The sequence below is a fragment of the Thalassophryne amazonica genome, chromosome 16 (assembly GCF_902500255.1).
Source record: "Thalassophryne amazonica chromosome 16, fThaAma1.1, whole genome shotgun sequence".
Taxonomy (NCBI): Eukaryota; Metazoa; Chordata; class Actinopteri; order Batrachoidiformes; family Batrachoididae; genus Thalassophryne; species Thalassophryne amazonica.
Genome location: NC_047118.1, coordinates 19,009,783 through 19,031,643, shown reverse-complemented (window position 1 = coordinate 19,031,643; position 21,861 = coordinate 19,009,783). Strand labels below are relative to the sequence as shown.

The following is a 21,861-nucleotide window of genomic DNA, read 5'->3' as shown; positions in this document are numbered from 1 at the left end:
TAATTAGACTGGAATCTGCTGTTCGTCAATAATTCATGGCCAACCTGAAACATGGAGCATTGTGCTGAATCTGAAATTATTCTGAATGCCATCTGTTTTTAGACTCTTAGTCCCTCAGACAGTCTTTCTTCATTTTTAATGCCATTTTATTGTCCATCCACACATATGTCTGGCTGTCTATCTATCGTCCTAGTTTTACTGACACCCAAGTAACACAGAATTTAAGATATGTTCAGAAATAAATGTGAAAGAAAGTTTTGTTATTAGAATGCTTAAATACTCAAAAATTAGTGAACAGCAAAACAAAGTGCTTTCATATTACAAATATTACTATGGCTATTACTGTTATTGCTGCTGCTACTGTTGCTGTTATTAGTGTTACCATTGCTGCTTTTATTGTCGTTGCTGCCATTCTTCTTGTCATTGTCGACAACTTATAAAATGGACTAGCACCCTCGTACTTAAGACCAATGACCCCTATGCAGAGAACAACATTAAAGGTAGATAAAAGGTGGTTTTATTTCTCACAGACTCTTCAGTGTTAACAGTCACAGCCAGCAGCACAAGCATGTCCGTGCTACAATGATGTCCAGGTGGCATCAGACAAAGGGAATAGTTGAGGACACAGGCCAGGAAGTGGGACACAGGAAATCAACCCACCCTGCAAGGTGTATTTGAAGCTTATATAGTTCATCCAGCAAAATTGTCCTTGCACAACAAATTTGCCAGTGTTAACACTAGAAAGTGTCTATATGTGCCCACTCGTCAGTGTTAAATTAAGGGTTTTATAGCGTTAAATTTAACACTAATTAATACTTCATACTGTTAGTTTAACACTAAAAAGAATGGGCACATATTGCCACTTTCTAGTGTTAAGACTGACAATTTTGTTGTATGGGAAAGGTGTTAAACAAGTTGTTCAGTCAAACAAGCAGATGGTCAAACCACAGCTAGCACGCATACCAATGCAACAGGTTTGAAGACGGCAGGCTAATCTTAGGGCCCCTTCACACATAACATGATTGAAGTCGACTAGCACACAAAGGAGGAATTGCATGCCATTCATTGAAAATCTGAGCTGCCTCCAATGCCTCATACACCTGTCGCTACAACTATTCATGCACACTATTGGCTGAAAGACAGAGAGTGCCCTGTGAGAGCTCATTCGATCCCTCTCGTGGCAGGTGTCAGCCAAATTCCAGGTGACACACATGAACATCTAACACCGCTCACTTGGGACTTAGAAAATGTGTGGCCATTCGCGCTATTAGCACGAAAACAGTCAGCAGACAATCACTTTTGAGCTGGATGTGAAATTTGTCCAAGTGCCCCCATGAGTGTGGCATTGCAAAAAGCAACACATGTGGTGCATGTGTCGCGCCCCCCCCACCAAAACACATGGCGTATGTGTGTTTCGTGCCCCACCACGCTCCCCCCTACATGTGGCGTGTGTGTGGGGGGGGGCATACTTGCATAAAATGCTTGTATGTATGTAACACACGACACACACACACACACACACGTATTCAACATTAAAAGATATATGTTATATTTTAACTTTGTACAAATGACAGAATTGACATTAATGGAGTTATTCTATCAGTATTTTCAAAAAACCACGGGCTACAGTGAGCGAGTTTACAGCGTGCACATTGACAGGCTGCCCCAGGTGAAATGGACTGTCCGATCATAACATGCAGGGGGAGATCTCAATGTCACATCACCCACATGAGCTCTGTTCCAAATGACGCAGTGTCTGTCCTGCGGCGTGCCATCCACAGGACATGCGTGTTGGGCCGGACACACGCAGAGCCGGCTGCACACACCGAGCCAGCAGATGTGGACATAATTAGAGCACACTGCGCCATTCATGTCATTTCATGACTGTACATCTGTGTTCATGGGTCATCTACAGAGGAACAGATGGTTCATACTTGTATTGTTCACTCAATAAGAGGGATTCAATAAAATGCAATGTTTTTTTTAATGGTGTGTGGTTTTATTTATTTATTTTTAAATGTTTATCTCCTTGTTGATTTCAGGCATTTAACACACCTTTTATAGGACAGCCATGGTAGTACAGTAGTAAAGTTTCTGGCTGGCAATCAGAGCTTTTGTAAACTGCAGGTTCGAATCCCATGGGTGGCATGTATTTTATTTTTTCCACAGCAGCTGCACAATGTGGTTACACATGCTCCAGCTGCTCGCACTGGAGCATGTGCACGAAACCGTTTCAACAGGATCATTCTTGCCTGCCCAATCACGTGTCCCTCCTGACATCGGCTCGATGTTTTCGTGATTCACTCATACGAGCTTTTTCGACGTGATTTATACTTATTCGTACTATGTGTGAAGGAGCCCTAAGGAAACATAGTGACAGCAGATGTCATAATTATTAGCGAGTATGGGGAATAACCAGCAGAAATGAGAATTCCACTAATAGTGCTTGAACAATAACTACTGCAGACCACATGGAGAACCACCAGAACCATGAACAATGACACCTGGTAAATCTTGTAAGACCTTTGGTACTGACTCACGTTCTGCATTCTCTGAAAGCAGTATTACTATGTTTCCATAGGTAAAGAAGAAGTAACGGCCAAAGTGCTTCCTCTGTTCAAGCACCTGTTTTGTTGAACAGCTGAGATAAGACAGACATATTCTGTCATTAAATTTTTGGACTTGGATGTTATAAAGTGATAGTGGTTGATTTTAAATGTTGAATCCATATTTAGTTTTCTTTACCGTTACTCATGGATATGCTGCTGTTTAACATTAAAAACACTTTAAATAATCTTTGTATAATCTGCACCAGAATGTGCCACAAAAATAATAAGGTTATTATTTTAAATGCAACTTACAGACATAAAATATATGCATGACATTTTGGACATGTGCAAGAAGGAAACTAGTGAGGGAAGCCACCAAAACACCCATGATAATGCTGAAGGAGGTATAGTCTTCTGTGGCTGTGATTGCAAAAAGTGGATAGGGTGTAGCTTTTGTCTGTTGCATCACCAGTCACAGCTTCATAGTGGACTGGAGCAGAAAGGGACGAGAACACAAGAACACAGTCTCTAATGTGCCTGATGGCAAACTGTGGCTGAAATGTCATGTCCTCTAAGAGAAAGTTGCACTACGCACAGTTTCACAATCTCACCCATAGAATCCTATGACTAAAGTCTGTTAGAGTTGCCATGGGTGTCTTGGTGGCTTCCCTCACTATATAACCTTTAAGAACTGCCTATAACTATTACCCCACCCACATGCAATGATGTAGATCAGCATTTCTGTGCTTCCGACCAGCTCTGACCCATTTCTCTAGAATGCAGCAGGCTCGCAGAGAAAGCAGAATCGTGTTAACATAAAGTCATTGTCATTTTAAAAAAAAGCCCTCCATGCTTCTGTTTGCTTGAAATGTTCCCCCACACTGACAAACAGAGGTCCTTCATTAAACCCCAGCTGTCCCTCCAGGACACATCAAACAACCGTTTCTAGTCTAGTCCCACATGCACTCCTCTTTCAGCATCAGATGAAAGCGCTGCGATGGAGTAATGGAATGCGCTGCCACTGGAATAACCCCAACCTGTTTAAACTGCGTCGCTTCAATCTGAATTCTGCTGAAGATGTGCAGGTCTTTCTGAGCGCCTCGGTGTACACGTGTTGTGCTCATGTTGTAAAATGAGCATATTAAAGGGATGGAGTGTTGATTTTGCGGCAGTGCTAATGAGAGACTTGGGGTTTGAGGCGTTCAGGTGCAGGTGGCTGCAGAGAGCAGGTGAGTGACAGGACTCATGAATAGTGATGGCCGACAGCTGTTCATTAACCAAGAAACTGTCTGGTAGCCAGCAGACTGGAACAGCAGCCCTTCCCCCTATGTTTGCACCCACCTGCACATCAATACACACAAGCCTGGATATAAATAAGTAAATACTATAACAGATGTGAGTACAACACTGTGCAAGACTGTATCGCTTTAAATGTCAAATAATTCAAAACTGCATCACCTCCTGTAAGTTTTTCCTTTTACAAATGATCAAAAACACTTTTTAAAATATCATATTAAAAATATAGGACCCCAAATAGAAACTCAGTATGAAAAATGGAAATACACTTGTAATTTGTAATGAGCTTCATGTGGTCGACAGAAGGGCTGCAACATGGGACTGCGGGAAAAAGAACTGCCAGAGGAACTTAAAAATCTGATTGTGATTCTTCACAAAGATGGAAAAGGAGACAGAAACATGGCTGCCAACTAAAAATCAGACAAAACACTCTTAGAAGTTATAGAATGAGGCATAAGACTACTAATTGTCTAAAGATGAAGCTCTGTAAAGAGGGTTATTTGTAGGATTTAAAGTCAAGTTCGAGCGGGAGATCAATGGACAGATTGGGGAGGCTTCTGAAATTTTCTGGACATTGTACCAAACTGTCGTGGTACAGAAGGACCTTAGCCAGGAGGCGAGACTCTCAGTTTACCAGTCGATTTACACTCCTCTCCTCAACCATGGTCATGTCATGAGCTTTGGGTAATGACTGAAAGAACGAGATGGTAGATATAACCGGCAGAAATGAGATTCCTCCGCAGGTTATCCGGGTATCTCGACTATTGGGGAGGCACTCTGAGTCGAGCCGCTACTTCTTGGCATTTGCTGTTTCGCAGTTGTGAATCTCGCGCCATCTCGCGGTCTGTGAGTCATGCAAGAAGTCGGTTTCATCAGAGTTCCAGTTTCAGGAGCTCAGCACTCACAGTGTAAAAAAACCTTGTGAAATACAGACAATAAGACAACATCTCGGATTAGGGGAAACGTTAAAGTACTGAATGGAAAGGAGCCAGCTGAGGTCTTTCAACCTGGAGGAGGCCCTGAGGAAGACCCAGGATATACTGGATAAATTATATTTCCCAGCTGTCTTAGGATCGCTGGGAAGAGTTATAGGGACTTGGCTGAGGATAGGGAAGTGTGGGATGAGCTGTTTGCTCTGCTGCAACCGTGACCCAGACATAGCTGCTGAAAATGAATGGTCAGGTTCATAAAATGACACCATGAATTCTTGCAGATAAGTTAAAACACTGGCTGACAAGATGAAGAGGAATATTCCAGCATGATAATGGTCTAAAGAACACTGCCAAAATCACATAAGAGGGTCTCAGGGGGAAAAAAAGAGAAAACTATGACCTCGCTAACCATGCTGCCGGACTTCCAATCCAATAGACCAGCTTTAAGGAAAAAGAACGACAGAGTGACATGTCCCCTCCAGCAAAGAGCAGCAATATAAAAAACCCCTTGTTCCTGAAGAATGATCGAACATGTCTCCATAAATTTGTGAAAACTGCTATCTGCCATGCTGATGAACTGAATTTGTCCTCAGAAATAAAGGATGACAAATGAAGTATGATACTATAATCTGTTTGTTCATCAATACTCCCCCCAGGTCCTTTATCTGATTTCCAACAAATGGATTCCATGGGGGAAGGTCAACCCCAGATTTGGCCTTATAGGGTAAGTTTCAGCAAAGGACTCTGAACATATACAATAGCAAGAAAAAGTATATGAACCCATGAGATAGTTTATTATTTGCCACTTCTCTTTTTGCCTTGTACTCCTGTCTACTTTCTTCATCTCTCCGACTATCCCAATTATTTTTTGCCAACCTTTTTCTCCTTCTGCTTTCCTGAACATTTTTGTTCCACCACTGTCTCCATGTCTTCCTTCCGCTGTCCAGTACCTTCCTAAAGTTTCCCTCAACACATCTGCAATACTTTTCCAGTTGCCCAAAAGTGCTTCCCCTCAATCCAGTGCCTCTCTCCATCTGATCCTTTGTTGAGCTCTCACTCTCTTCCTCTTCTTTACCTCTAAAGTCATCCTACAAACCATCATCCTTTGCTGTCTAGCTACACGCTCTCCTGCCACCACCTTACAGTCTCCAATTTCTTTTAGCTTGCATCTCCTACACAGAATGTTGTCCACCTGTGTGCACCTTCCTCCACTCTTATGTCACCCTCTGCTTCTCCCTTTTATTAAAGTAGGTGTTCACCATAGACATTCCCATCCTTTTTGCAAAATCAACTACATCTGCCCTTCCACATTCCTGTCCTTGATACTATTACTTCCTCATCACCTCTGTTCCCTCTGCCAACATGCCCATTGAAGTCCACTCCTATCGCCACTCTTTCTTGTTTGGGCACACTCTCCACCACCTCATCTAACTCACTCCAAAAATCTTCTTTCTTCTTTGTCTTGCAACCTGCCTGTGGGGCATATGCACTGATGATATTCATAATCACCCCTTCAATTTCCAACTTCACAGTCATCACCCTGTCGGACCCTTGCTTAACCTCTAACACACTTTTAACATACTCTTCTTTTAAAATGACCCCAACACCATTCCTATCTTCACCATGATACAACTTGAACCCATCGCCTATGCTCTTGCTCTTACTTCCCTTCCACTTGGTCTTTTGCACACACACACACACACACACACACACACACACACACACACACACACACACACACACACACACACACACACACACACACACACACACAATGTCTACCATTCTCCTCTCTGTCATGTCAAATAGCTGTCTCCCTTAAACAAAAAAACAAACAAACAGTCATACTGCCAACATTCAAAGTTCCGACTCTCATTTCCACCCTCCTAGTGTTCCTCTTCTCACGCCGTCTCTGGACATATTCTCCTTCTTCGCCCAGCAGTAGCCCAGTTTTCTTGTTGGGTAACGGCACCAGTGGTGGTCGTTAACCCGAGCCTCAACTGATTGGGTATGGAAATTCAATTTGTAATCTGCATTTTTGGCCGAGTACAAATACATATTTTGGCTTGTTTTATGCTGTATCCTCCTCCTGACACAACCCTGCTCCTTTATCCAGGCTTGGGACTGGCACTCAGAATGTACTGGCTGCACACCCCATGTAGCTTAGGGCCCTGTCCCACTGGGGAGAGGATTAATTGCACATGAATTGAGTATACAAAGTATGGGCGTTCGTTGTCGTCCGCAACAAAAATGGCCAAAAATGACAAATGTCCGAGTACGAATTATGGATATATTAATAATATATAGCAAATATATGATGAACAATCACGGTTATATAACGCATGTAGTGACGAAACTGATCCGACACATTGAGATTATCATGGCAGTATTACGAGTGTATTATGAATGCATTGCGCACGGGTTGCACGTGCACAGCATCTGCATTGCGGTCATAAAAGAAGCGCACTCGCTCCTTTCGGTATCACTATTCACAACAACAATACAGCCTCTGGAGCATTTGCTGGACTTTACAAGTTGATCACAGAGTTAATTTTCTTGTTGTCATGCGAGGGTTAACTGTTCATGAGTTTGGGGAGCGGGAGGGGGAAGCCACTCAGGGTGTGAGATGTGTGTGTTTTTTTTTGTTTTGTTTTTTTTAAGAGTGTCACAGAAGACAGACTTCAGCATGAGTTGTGGCTAAACAGCAACTTTGTTATGTGTCGGACGCAGCCCGGAGAACCGACCAGCGTTTGAAGGACCCAGTATGAAATAAGCAGAGCACGGTACAAAGGATAACTGAATTTAATAAACATAACAGTGACGTGAAGAAAGTACAAACAAATAAGTGCACGGTCTGCGAGGTGGATTACGGTGCGCTCCCAGCTGCACAAACGGTCCGCAGCCAGAAACAGTTCGGACCCAAGGACCCCGCCGACACCCCCCAGGTGGCCGCGACAAACCGAGTCTGTGAAAGAAGAAACCATCATGTGAGTCCACACTCCACACACAGAGAGACCACTCAAAGGTGTACATAAACAGCAAACACTTCCTGGCTTAATCACTTAATCAGCTTCCCACCCTGCAGGCATGGAAGACCCAGGTCACATTATCACTACAGTGGAAGCTGAACAAACAACTAACATAACAGCTCAATATAATAAGGTGTGAGGGACACCACATTTACTGACTGTAAAAATGTTAGTCACAAAACCTAACGTACCTCAAGAAGTGTGCTGACGAGCGTGAGACCTCACCCCCTCCTCTTTCACAGACCATGGCATCAAACCTGGACGTTCTCTGCATCCATAATGATGAGATGGCTCTCAAGACGACGATCTCACCCGTCTGGTCACAAGGTCGAGTCTCTGGCAAATACACACTGTGTACTCCAGACTTAAATGCCACCATGCTCCAATCCGTGTAGATGCACCACAGCTGTGAGTCCTGACGAGCTGCACATGATCAGCCTCAGGTGATCAGGGTGAGGTCCTGGTAACTCAGCCACACAGCCACTCAGTCCTAAACGCGTACCACCTGGAAGGAAAAACAAAAGACAGAAACAGAAGACAGAAACAAAAAGCAGCCAGGCACCCCCAACCATACAACAAACTCTTCCTTTTGTTGGTGTTAAATAAAAGTCCTGGAGGAGACGCGATTGCAGCAGCTACGTCTTTGTGGATTTACACAGCCGGACCGGCACTGACTGGCAGGTATGTCGCTTTCTGCCACATATAGTACTTTGGGTTTACGTGACGTGTTTGTTGTGCATTCACAGATTGTCTGCAAATCAGAGGCAAAGCAGACGTAATAAAAAGGCTTTATTCATGGCCAATCTGTATGCAGTCGCTACAACATATTTTAGTTTGTGATGTGGACATGATGGGCGCGATATATCTGTTTTATATATATATATATATATATATCTGTTTTACACACTGTCCCGGTCCGCTGCCAAGCCGCAAATCCCCGTCAGTTGCGGATATCAGCAGTTAATGGCAGATATACAGCGCATAGAGTGAGTATGTATTGAGTATGTATGGAGTATGTAAGGCAGATGTCATCCACAGCCAAATTTTGTGCAGCTCAAAAATCCTGGCAACGGAAAAACGTGCCTCTGCAGATAACTGAGGACGTGTGCGGGTGTCGGCCGACTCATACAAGCATGTTTCACGCATATTGCCGATGTTAAGCGAATATGAGCCAATTTTGTGCGCAATCCATACGCAAATCCTCCTAAACGCCAGTGGGACAGGGCCCTTAGATTTGTCAAATTTTAAGGTTAACGCCCTTCCTCCTTCTACCCTCCACATTTATCCAGGCTTGGGACCGGCACTCAGAATGTACTGGCTGCACATCCCATGTGCCTGAGTTGGGGTCACCATTCAATAAAAAACTGATTCGATTCAAAATCAGTTTTTGATTGTAATTCTAAATGTGTGCTGGCCGCCTCCTGGTGTTGCCACTGTGGTTGTTTGACTTCTTTCAACGCAGGGTGATGATGAGCATTTGTTGTGTTTTTGAAATGCTTGACCTTCATTTTGCACAGGTTTCACAATGAGTTGGTCATAAGAAGCTCCTTCTTACCTGGAATATTATATGAGTGAAGCAATACAGGGAGGCCCAAACAGGAAATGTCAAATGTTGAGCACTTCCTGGAAAAAAGTACAGGAGATTAACCTGTTTTTCAGTACATTGTTTTTGCCGCAATATGTTCATCCTCTGTAAGGTTTTTGTGTTACTTTTTGTCTCAATTAAAAAAAAAAAAAAAATAGACAAAGCGGAGATCTCATGTGAATAGAGGAGATCTTGTGGGAATTCAGTGGACATTTGACACTGAAACAGGAAATGCCAAATGTTGAGTTGACACTGAAATTGGGAACCCCAAAATGAGAGGCAGTGTGCTCCTTAACAGCTCACGAGGTCAGCAAGTGACTATTTAGCGTGTAAATTACATGAAGAAGGTTTTTAGCCATGCTAATGCTCCCCAGAACCATTTACTGAAAAAGAAAAAAGTCTGAAGGACCTAAATAAGATGGTGAGGACCTTCCAGGCATGTGAGAGGCACATAAAAAAATCCTTAAAATGGCAGGTGGTTAAGCAGGCTGTAGTTGGGGTGTGTGGGGAGGGCTTTGCCCTCCAGAAGGTGACATACGCACATTGGAATCCAAAATGAGCAATTAATCCCAAATGCTTTTAACATTGACAGAGTGTGTTTAATTTGTTGATGCTCCATGGGAAGTCACCACATGAACTGACATTTTTAAAACTTGTAGGTCATGGCATCTGATCGCTTGAATTTCTCCCTTTCAGGCACAGAAATTCTTGTTTCCAGACAGTACACATTTTGATCATATTGGAAATATCATATTGTGAATATCTCATCTAAATGCTGAGCAATAAAATTATAGTGCCCCCCAAAAAAGATCATTTTAGGACTTAAATCTGAAAACAAAAACAAAAAAAACATGGCTGTACACCTTTAATGTCAGAAACAATGGTTCCAGGTGGTAGGACACAAATGCTGGATTCAAATGGTAAAGCTTCAGAGTTTAATAACAGGTCAGGTGGGGCTCAGTAGGTAGGCAGATGTAAACAGTGTCTGGAACATGAGGCAGAGACAAAATCCAAAAATCACACAGACAGATCAGAACACAGGTAAGTAGAAACTGGAAAAATACTCTGAAGACAATAAAAAGCTTTAAAAGAGGCCCAAGGCACAACAATCTCACAAACGGGTTAGAAAAAGGGTGTGACTTAAATAGAGTGATTAGGAGGAAATGCATGACAGGTGTGTGAGGAAGGGTCTGAAACAGGGCGTGGCAAGCAGGAAAGAAGACAGGAGGGATACGCCCAACACCAAGCACCAAACACCAGACAAGAAAGGTCCCTCCACCAAAACACCAAGCAAACATAATAGAGAAAAAATAATACACCACCACTCCCCACAGACACAATCATGACATTTAAGGATAAAAAAATAGATTCTGAATTGATTTTTTTTAAACACACCTCTTTCTATTATTGCTAATAATACAACACCCAATCCAAGACTATGTGAGCAATTACACAGTGACGGATGTTGCATTTTTAAGTAGTCTGAGCCATTTCAACCAGTCTCACACTTAAAGTTGAAGTCGTGAATTCCTAATCTTGTGTGTGGTATTGCTGTATTTAGGCAGGGAACAAAAGATATCCAGTGATGCTTCTGTTTGTTTGTTTTTCATGAAAACAAAAATATGAGTGTGACAGACGTTACAAGAAAAGGACACATGAAAATTTGCTCAAACCTATTTCTAAATTCTCCAAAAACTAACAGTGATTCATGATTGGGAACTCCAGGTATATAGGTGGAGTAGACTCACTAATATACTGACTGAAGTAGAGAACAAATAGTGAGGCACATGGCAGCACCGGCTTCAGGGTTTTGAAAAATTCCATGTAACGGACGTTACATTTGATTCATTAACATGACTTGTCGATAAAAAGACAGGTTTTCTTAAATATATCACTGATTTGCTTTGGAAAAGATGAAACAATCCAATTATTGGTTATTTTACATCACTTTACACCCTTTTATGCATTTCTGGGTTTAAAAGGTTTTAGGAAATCTGAGAAAATGCCCCCTACATGCCTTACCTTTCTAGAGACACATCCATATAATAACATGTTTTTTGCATGAGATACATGCAAAAACTGAAAAACAATCAATTTAACTAGTCACTTGGCAATCACAATTCATGTGGGAAAGGGATATTTACTAATGAATTCAACTTGTATTGTAAAGTTGGGTGTTTTATAAATAAGTTTCAGGATCTATCACTGAAAATAATTTTTGTCTGGTCATGTCTCATTTTTCATGGAATTGCCCAAACAATCCAAATACCTTCTTGGGGTGCTTCTTATGAGTTACCAAGTTGTGCACAGTATTTAAAATCTGCCTCGTTTTAACTCATGGTGACCAGATACATAGTACAGGTCTGTATTTTTTTTATCCTGTGGCACGTAAAATGTTCTGCAAAAAATTAGCAAAAACTCTGAAATGACATCACATTAAGTGATACTGCAAAAACTCATTTTTTACTTCCAGAAATCACACTGGCAAAACCGTGGATTCACCACAAAGCCTACAATGTTGCAATGTTGGAACCTGAGCTAAGGCAATATACAACCCCAATTCCAATGAAGTTGGGACGTTGTGTAAAATGTAAATAAAAACAGAATACAATGACTTGCAAATCTTTTTCAACCTATATTCAGTTGAATACACCACAAAGACAAGATATTTAATGTTCAAACTGATGAACTTTATTGTTTTTGTGCAAATATTTGCTCATTTTGAAATTGATGCCTGCAACACGTTTCAAAAAAGTTAGGACAGTGGTATGTTTACCACTGTGCTACATCACCTTTCCTCCTAACAACACTCAATAAGCATTTGGGAACTGGGGACACTAATTGTTGAAGCTTTGTAGGTGGAATTCTTTCCCATTCCTGCTTGATGTATGACTTCAGTTGTTCAATAGTCCGGGGTCTCCGTTGTCATATTTTGCGCTTCATAATGCGCCACATTTTCAATGGGCGACAGGTCTGGACTGCAGGCAGGCCAGTCTAGTACCCACACTCTTTTACTACAAAGCCACGCTATTCTAACACGTGCAGAATGTGGCTTGGCATTGTATTGCTGAAATAAGCAGGGACGTCCCTGAAAAAGATGGCAGCATGTGTTGCTCCAAAACCTGGATGTACCGTTCAGCATTGATGATGCCATCACAGATGTGTAAGTTGCCCATGCCATGGGCAACTTACACACCCCCATACCATCACAGATGCTGGCTTTTGAACTTAGCGTTGGTATCAGTCGGGATGGTCTTTTTCCTCTTTTGTCCAGCGGACACAACATCCATGATTTCCAAAAACAATTTGAAATGTGGACTCATCAGACCACAGCACACTTTTCCACTTTGCGTCTGTCCATTTTAAATGTTGGGCCCAGAGAAGGCGGTGCCGTTTCTGGATGTTGTTGATGTATGGCTTTCGTTTTGCATGGTAGAGTTTTAACTTGCACTTGCAACAAACTGTTAACTGACAATGGTTTTCTGAAGTGTTCCTGAGCCCACGTGGTAAGATCCTTTACACAATGATGTTTAATGCAGCACCGCCTGAGGGATCAAAGGTCAAGGGCATTCAGTGTTGGTTTTGGCCTTGCTACTTACGTGTAGAAAGTTCTCTAGATTCTCTGAATTTTCTGATTATATTATGGACTGTAGATGATGGAATCGCCAAATTCCTTGCAATTGAACGTTGAGAAACATTGTTCTTAAACTATTGGACTATTTTTTCATGCAGTTGTTCACAAAGTGATGATCCTCGCCACATCTTTGCTTGTGAACGGCTGAGACTTTTGGGGATGCTCCTTTTACGAGGTCTATTAGAAAAGTATCCGACCTTATTATTTTTTTCAAAAACCATATGGATTTGAATCACGTGTGATTGCGTCAGACAAGCTTGAACCCTCGTGCGCATGTGTGAGTTTTTCCACGCCTGTCGGTTGCGTCATTCGCCTGTGAGCAGGCTTTGAGTGAGGAGTGGTCCAGCCCCCTCAGCGGATTTTCATTGTCAGGAATGGCAGAATGATTTGGGCTTTTTTTCCAATCAGAATTTTTTCAGAAACTGTTAGAGACTGGCAGCTGGAAACCATTAGAAAAATTTATCTGGCTTTCGGTGAAAATTTTATGGGCTTCACAGAGAATAAGGACTGTTACTACAGCTTTAAGGATGGCACGGAGCGTGGCGTACCGAGCGTCCTTAAAGCCGTCCTTAAAGCTGTAGTAACAGTCCTTATTCTCTGTGAAGCTCGTAAAATTTTCACCGAAAGCCAGATAAATTTTTCGAACAGTTTCCAGCTGCCAGTCTCTAACAGTTTCTGAAAAAATTCTGATGGAAAAAAAGCCCAAATCATTCCGTCATTTCCTGACAATGAAAATCCGCCGAGGGGGTGGACCACTCCTCACTCAAAGCCTGCTCACAGGCGAATGACGCAACCGACAGGCGTGGAAAACTCACGCATGCGCACGAGGGTTCAAGCTTCTGACGCAATCACACGTGATTCAAATCCATATGGTTTTTGAAAAAAATAATAAGGTCGGATATTTTTCTAATAGACCTCGTATACCCAATCATGAGTGTCCTCAGTTCCCAAACGCTTACTGAGTGTTGTTAGAAGGATAGGTGATGTAATACAGTGGTAAACATACCACTGTCCCAGCTTTTTTGAAACATGTTGCAGGCATCCATTTCAAAATGAGCAAATATTTGCACAAAAACCATAAAGTTTATCAGTTTGAACATTAAATATCTTGTCTTTGTGGTGTATTCAATTGAATAGGTTGAAGAGGATTTGCAAATCATTGTATTTTTGTTGTGTGTGCCGCTGAAGAGGAGGTACTGCTGGCCCACCACCACCAGAGGGCGCCCTGCCTGGAGTGCGGGCTCCAGACATCGGAGGGCGCTGCCGCCTCACAGGAGCAGCCAGGGTGACAGCTGTCACCCATCACCTGAGACAGCTGATATCAATCACCAGGGAGGTATATCAGCAGGACGGCATCTCCACCTCATTGCCGAGATATCGCTCTACTAAGGAGGTAACGAACTCAGCCAGTTGTGTTATTCAGAGAAGTAATACTTTGTTGCTTGTGCTTAGGTCAGCTGAAGACCGTATTGGACGTGGTTGGATAAGTACTCACATTCCAATCCTACAGTGCTATTTTTGAGTAGAGGTGGAGGTGGTGTTCCACCCTGTGTGTTGCTGGGTGCGGCCGCACCCACACCTGACTGTTTCTGTTCCTTGCCAGCAGTACCGGATCCGACGAGCGGAGGCAGTGGCCACCTGGGAGTTCGGGACTTGGCGGCTCCAGTATTCCCGGGGTTCGGTGGCAGAGGAAATCGGGTGGTTCCGGTTCGACTCGGACAGACGTCTCCTATCGTCGAGCCTGCCCACACGACACCATTGGAATTCGGCTTACTGCTATAATTGTAATCTGTTGTGTTTGTTGTGCGTGTTCACAACAGTAAAGCTTTGTGATTTGACTTCCTCCATTGTCCGTTCATTTGCGCCCCCTGTTGTGGGTCCGTGTACCTACACTTTCACAACAATTTTGTTTTATTTACATTTTACACAATGTCACAATGTATGATAATTTTTGCGAAGCATATAAAAAATGGTTTTCTTCCATTTTTACCATCGAAAATGTGTCAAATCAAATATGTGCACATAACCTGTATATGTTTTCTGGAACCAACTCACTGTTTCCTCTTAAAGAATCATCTTTCTGGCAAAGTTGCTAAGTAATGTGCATTTGGATACCAGACAGCAAAGCATATTTAATGCACATCCATTAGAGGGTTACACAACCATGTATTTCAACGATTGTGTCATCACCACCGCTTTCATAGTGTGATTAATAGGATTTATAACTCCACGCCGGCCAGGTGACTCATCGGTCCGACGCTTTCCCGCACAGACATGGGACTGCAGCTTTTACAGGGTGTTAGACACAAGCTTTGAGTGAGAGTTACGTGATTTGTAAAAGAGGAACAGCAGACAGGTTTGTGGCAGGAGCTTCAAACTTATGGCATGACTGAGTTTAGAAAGTTCTTGAAAAGGTATATACTGAAGGTGAAAAAACTGTGGGGGACATGTTCTTCTTTTCTATGAGACCATTGTGTTGCACCGCAGGGGTGCAGCCTCAGAGGCTTCTAGGAAAAACATGCAGGTTTGTCACACACATAAAAGTGATACTGGATCAGTTTCTACAGCAATGCAGTACTATTTTAAAACAGCCTACTTGGAATTGTTCTGCAGTCTTAGTTCTAACTACAGACTGTAGACGCATTTTACTTTAAATTCTATATAATGTGCATCTAACCCTATTATCCTGCGAACAAAGGATTATTAGTCATAATCTTTTAAAATGTTATAATTAATGAGATTACATTCACAACTGAAGCGTGAACATTTATTTAAATGAAATTTCACAATTAGTGTTTTTTTCCCCATTTCATGAAGATCTCTGTGGGGGAGATGGGAGGTGCTAGGCTTGTGGTTGAGAGGCGGGGTTGGGAGGATCCTCAATTTGATTCCCGAGTCAGAGAGGAACCTCAGGAATGCGCCATTGAGCAGGGTCTTTAATCCTTAAAATGCTCCCGGTTTGCAGTGGCAGCACGCTGATATCAGTATGTGAATGGATGAATGTGAGACATCATTGTAAAGTACTTTGAGCATCTGCAACAGATGTAAAATGCTATACAAATTCACCCTTTTCTTTGATGCTAATCTGACAAGATCTGCATTTCCAAACAGAGCCAAATCGCAATGAACACAATAATAATCCAGACCCAACAAAAGCTAGTTCTAAAATCCAGTTCTTACTTTCACTGATATGCATTCCAGGTCACAGCTTTATTTTACTCATTTTACTGTGTGACAATTTCTACAGCTGAGCTATCCAGGTGGAACAATGAGGCTACTTTGAAAGCAATGCAATCCACACTAACACCTGTCATCAGGCTCAATGGAAGCAAAGTCAGGAAAATGGGATAAAGTTTTTGCTCTGAAATTGCGCCTTATTATGTGAGCTGTGAAGCTGCGTCTTTGTCCAGGTAATTTCTTGTGTGTAATGAGAATGTGGGTGCCATGACAAGATGCTGCCATCGCAACCTTCCCCTTGTCTCGCAACATGTTGTCATGACACGTTTTGTAGGGTATCATACTTATTATTTCATGCATATTCCTACAAATTTCCACACACGTGAGCTATCATCCATCCTAAAGATGTGACACACTCACCAAAGCAGGTTCTTGATGATGACATACTTGGTCTCAGCCAGAACGCTGAAGCTGGCACGGTAGTTTTCCCACCTGATGCAGAGGATACACGTGGAATGGCTTGAAGGTTTTCAGGTGGCAGTAGGTGGGAAAAAAATACCTATTATAAGATGCATTTCTGCCTCTATTTTTTTTTTTTTTTTTTGAGTGCGGGGGGTGGGGGGAGATGAAAAATCAGCCATCTTGTTTACACTGACATCACCACCTCCTGTCAGATGATTGCACGGGACATATGTATGAGTTTTTGTGCATAACTTTTGTACATTTCACTATTGGTTTTTCATGAGGAAAGTATGCTAACTGAACCTTCAATTCACGCATTTCTTGGCTCTTAAGTGGAATGTACCCCTGCCCTTTTTGATGACAAAGAATTTTATCTTGTGATGTTTTTGGCTATGTTGAGAACTTTTCAGAGTTCTCTTGTACATGTACACATATTGCTATCTATATCAAGTAAGTCCTGTATAGGCCAAATACTGGATCATCAGCCTGGTGCTCATTCATGGATACAGTATTGTGAAGTATAAGAGGCTCCCTCTGGATAAGATACTAGTTCATTGCAGGTTCCTTCCCCAGCAAGGAAGGAACCGGGAATTAAAGTATATATTTGTTTTTAACCTTTGAGCTGGTCTCCCCTTGCTGTTCTTTGACACCCAATTGCATATGTTTCTGGTGAAAATAAAATGTTCTGAGATTAAATTGAGGCTTGAAAGCAGGTATAATTTCTGGTAAAACTAGTGTTGTCAAACTTTGTGAGCAATTTGTAAAGTTTCAAACATTAAATAAATTTTTTTTATGTCGGGACACACCATGATCCAGAAAATGTAAATGTAATTTGTGCAGATGTGCATCTTTAAGTTCAATTTTACAGATGGTGTTGGAATTTATTTCATTTGTGCATCTTGAAACACATCAGGGGAGATGATGGTCTAGTGGTTAAGTGTTGGGTTTGAGACCAGAGGATCCTCGGTTCAAACCCCAGCCTGACCGGAAAATCACTAAGGGCCCTTGGGCAAGGTCCTTAATCCCCAAGTTTCTCCCGGTGTGTAGTGAGCACCTTGCATGGCAGCACCCTGACATCAGTGTGTGAGTGTGTCTGTGTGAATGAGTGAATGTGAGGCATAATTGTAAAGCGCTTTGAGCATCTGATGCAGATGGAAAAGCGTGATATAAATGCAGTCCATTTACCATCATTTCTGCTTGAATGTGGATTTGGCTGCTCAGGTATTTTGATGCCAGGCTACAATTAAAGGCTAAAATTAAAATTCAAAGCAGATTGTTTTCTGTTTTGGAGTGAGAGATTTCATTGGAGGGGGTGAAAACTAACTGTGATCTTGTGTGCTTGGTCTGCAGCAGCTCTCCACAGTGCAGCATGTGCTCTGCTCATCACTCTGTCAAAAACATAGATATCATCCATGTGTATGAATATCTATATGGCAAAAGTAGATGATGATTAGGGTTGGGTATCGGTTGGGTTTTATCCGATACCGATGCCTACTCGGTATTTTTTAAACGATACCGGTGCTTAAACGGTTCTCGAACCGGTACTTAAAAAAAAATGAACTGCACACACTTTGTCAAAAAAAACAATACCCTTTTATTCCTAAATAAAATTGAAACATAATATTAACTTGTTGTAAATCTTTAAACAATATAAATATAACATATGATAATAATAAATATAAAATAAAATGTCCATAATATCAAATAGAACAATAACCCGAACAATCACTTTAATATAAATATAACACAAATATGGAACAAAATATTATAAAACAGTTATTGCACATATAAATAACTTCAATTCTTCAATTGCAGTTCTTCTGCAGGAATATCAGCATATTGGCCTTTTCTGGCAATATACGGCATCTTTCCTGGCTAACTGCATGTCCAGCACAGGAGAAAACCCTCTCAGAGGGGGTTGAGGAGGCCTGCACGCACAAATACACCTCTGACAAGGCAGACAAATTAGGGAGGGTATCCCTCTTACCCCACCACCAAGCCACAGGGTCTTGTCCAGATGTGATTGCTGGCATGCCTTTGTAGAGCTCAATCTCTTTCTTGACCTGCTCCGTGATAGAGAGGGCACTGCTTGTGCTCATAGTTGTGTGGAGAAGTTCCCGGTCTTCATCCGCAAATAACTGCTCCAAGGCTGACATCCTGTGAGCTCCTCTTTGCTGCAAAATACAAACAAGTTTAGTATAACACAAAAAACAACTATTCGTCATCATTGTAGACAAGATAAATAGTATATGACTGCACTTACATGTGTGTCCTCTTGCTCCACCTCCACCTCATCATCACTATCACCACCTACTTCTGCCTCACTCTGATGATGGTCCTCTAGTGGAAGCTGCAGACACAAACCGATTACCCACAAAACAGAAATACTTAGTTAAAGAAACTGTAACATAGACATAGAGCATATGAAAAAGATGAGCAATTAGCCCACTGTCTCTGACAAATATGCTGTAAAATACCTGAGTTGCCGTGACACTGTCAATCGTTGCTTTCTCAAGCCTATCCCAAGCTTCTGTAACACCAACTCCCAGCTTGCCTTTAAAGCGAGGGTCCATCAATGTGGCCTCCTGAAGGAAGTTCTGAATTTCTTTATCCTGTAATGAAAACATGATTTAGTGTCCAGTAGTAAAAATTGTGTAGTTTGGCTTCTCTCTTTGTGAACATAGAGATTGGCTGCAAATAGATAGTACCTGGTATCTTTTTTCGAGATCTCCCCAGACCTTCTCTTTTATAGCAGCCACAAACATACTGTCATCATCTGTGGGTAAATATCGTGCCTCCAGCTTTGTGCGGATTGGGATGATTTGGCTGCATGTGGGGGACTTGTCACTTGACACGCAGAGGGTTGAGGTGTACAGGACTTTCATGCATTTCATGAATTCCTCTGCATTCTCAAAATCACTGTCAGTGAGCCGCTCTAGTCTATGGAATATAAACAATAATAAAAAAATGAATGAAAATAATTACAAAAGTTAAACTGACATTATTACAAGGGACCCTCCTGTCTATCACCTCACCTGTCCCTCTCCATTGGCTTCCTCAGCCTGTGATCGAGGCAAGCTGCCTGGATTGCAGGGAACTGCTCCACAAACCGCTCAACCATGATGTACAGAGAATTCCAGCGAGTCCTCACATCAAGGATAACATTATGCTCTGGCAAATCTAAAACACAGACATTTGAATTACAATAAACAACTTCTTATATTTAAATGTATCATGATTATATTAATGCTATTTACTGAGGAGTCGTTGCTTCTCTCTCAAAACAGTTTTGCTCATGGTGGAGCGCTTCAACCACACCACCACTGCACGGATCTTTGCACACCACCTGGTCACAGCTTGGATGCCATACACCTTCTGTGCTGCCAGGTTGAGTGTGTGGGCAAAGCATCCAACTTTTAAAAATTTTAAATTTTTCAGTGCAACATCCAAGTTGCTTGCATTGTCAACTGTGGCAGCAAGGACTTTTCCAGTCAACTTGAACTCCTCAAGAATTTTGTGGATTTCCTCTGCCACCACTAGCCCTGTCTGAGCCTCATAAACTGCTTCAGTGCTCAGAACTTTCTGCTGGATGCTGCCCTTGTAAATGTAGTGAACAGTCACTGTCAGATAGTGGTCCTGTGCCACGCTGGTCCATCCATCGCAAGTAATTGCAGTTTTGCTGACGTGTGCAAGCTGTTGGATGACATTCTGTTTCACAACAGAATACCATGCAGGTATTAAGGTGTTGGATAGGTCATCCCTGGATGGTGGTTGATATTTAGGGTTCAGGGCAATGCTCATCTCCCTTCAAAAACAAAACAAAACAAAAAACAATATGTATGTGTATATATATATATATATTTTTTTTTTATTTTATTTTTTTAGTCTATTTTAATATCTACCACATTTTCACCTAAAAGATAGTGATTCCACCGTGGAAAATGGATGAAGCCCCATCACCACAAATTTGGTGACTGCCCTGTGGATTTCCTCCACCTTCTCCTTGGGTAGTGCATTCTTCTTAGCCAGGGTGAAAGGAGTCACTGTGGTTACTTGAAAGCCAGAAATAAAAACATTACTATCAAAATAGTTAATAATATACACCTGTTACTCATTAAACGAAAACTGATACTGATGTAAATATACTGAAAGTTCAACATTTTGTTTACATATATTCAGACTTTTGCTTTAAGCAGACTGAGCAGAAATATTTAATAGTGTAGCCTCGAGACAGGTATATCGAGACAGGTCACGTACAACTGGCCTACAGTCTTTAGCTATAGCTTACCTATTTGTTGTTCCTATGCAATTGCAAAATTGCGCATTCAATCTTGTGCAAAATGCGCATTCAATCTCGTACATTTTGCATACATACAGTACTTGTTATGAGGTTCATGTTAAGCATAACGTCAGCAGACACTAAGTGGAACTATACATAGCCAGGCGTTAGACACACGCTGTTAAAATGCAACAGTACTTGCTAATGCTAACCTAAGACACTTAATAATCAAGATTTGCGGTTGGCATTAAACTAAACTTACCTGAAGAGGAACGGCTGCTGTCATCGTCATCATCGGTGATGTGCAACGCCACACTAGCAGGGCTGGGATTGGGACTTTCTTCAATTTGCCCTGCAGCTCCTGCTGCCGAAGTGCTGGGCCGTGAAACGTCGCGCAGTTTATCAAACACCGTGCATTGTTCAGCTTTCAAATAAACTCCGTGACTGGCCAGATGTTTCATCAAATTTGATGTGTTACCTCCCTTACATGCAATTGTTTTCTGACATCTGTGGCACGTCGCAGAGTTGTTGCCCTTGGGTGTAAAATGAAGCCAAACTTTGGAGCGTTTCGCCTTCGGCATTTTTATTGATCCTTTTGCTATCAGTTCTCATCAGCTAATGCGGCGCTGATGTCACGCAGGTTGACGCCGGAACACTGTGGTCGGTCGCCCCCTTTCAGCTCATGAAAAAAAAAGTCAGGCACCAAAATGAGGCACCGAAATTTTCATTCTTATTCGGTCTTGTTACTACCATTTACGTCAGAACCGGTGCTCTATTGGCACCGCATTTCGGTACCCAACCCTAATGATGATGCACATGCAGTGAGAGAAACCTACGTTCTCTGAAGTCTTAATCTGATTCTCCTCTGCATAAATCTATATTAAAAAAAAATCCCATGAAAATCATGGCAAGCTCTTC

The 21,861-nt window shown here is 42.0% G+C and overlaps 1 protein-coding gene across 1 annotated transcript; it reads right to left on the bottom strand.

Moving 5' to 3' along the window:
* Positions 1–18,469: 18,469 nt before the first annotated feature.
* On the bottom strand, positions 18,470–21,404 carry LOC117527993 (zinc finger BED domain-containing protein 1-like). The gene is made up of 8 exons (XM_034190513.1): positions 21,206–21,404; positions 20,578–20,716; positions 19,922–20,469; positions 19,700–19,844; positions 19,373–19,604; positions 19,142–19,276; positions 18,928–19,014; positions 18,470–18,838 (listed from the first exon to the last, which is right to left on the bottom strand). Exons 1-8 carry the CDS (start codon positions 21,402–21,404, stop codon positions 18,470–18,472), a joined length of 1,854 nt encoding a protein of 617 aa, XP_034046404.1.
* Between the last annotated feature and the right edge of the window lie 457 nt (positions 21,405–21,861).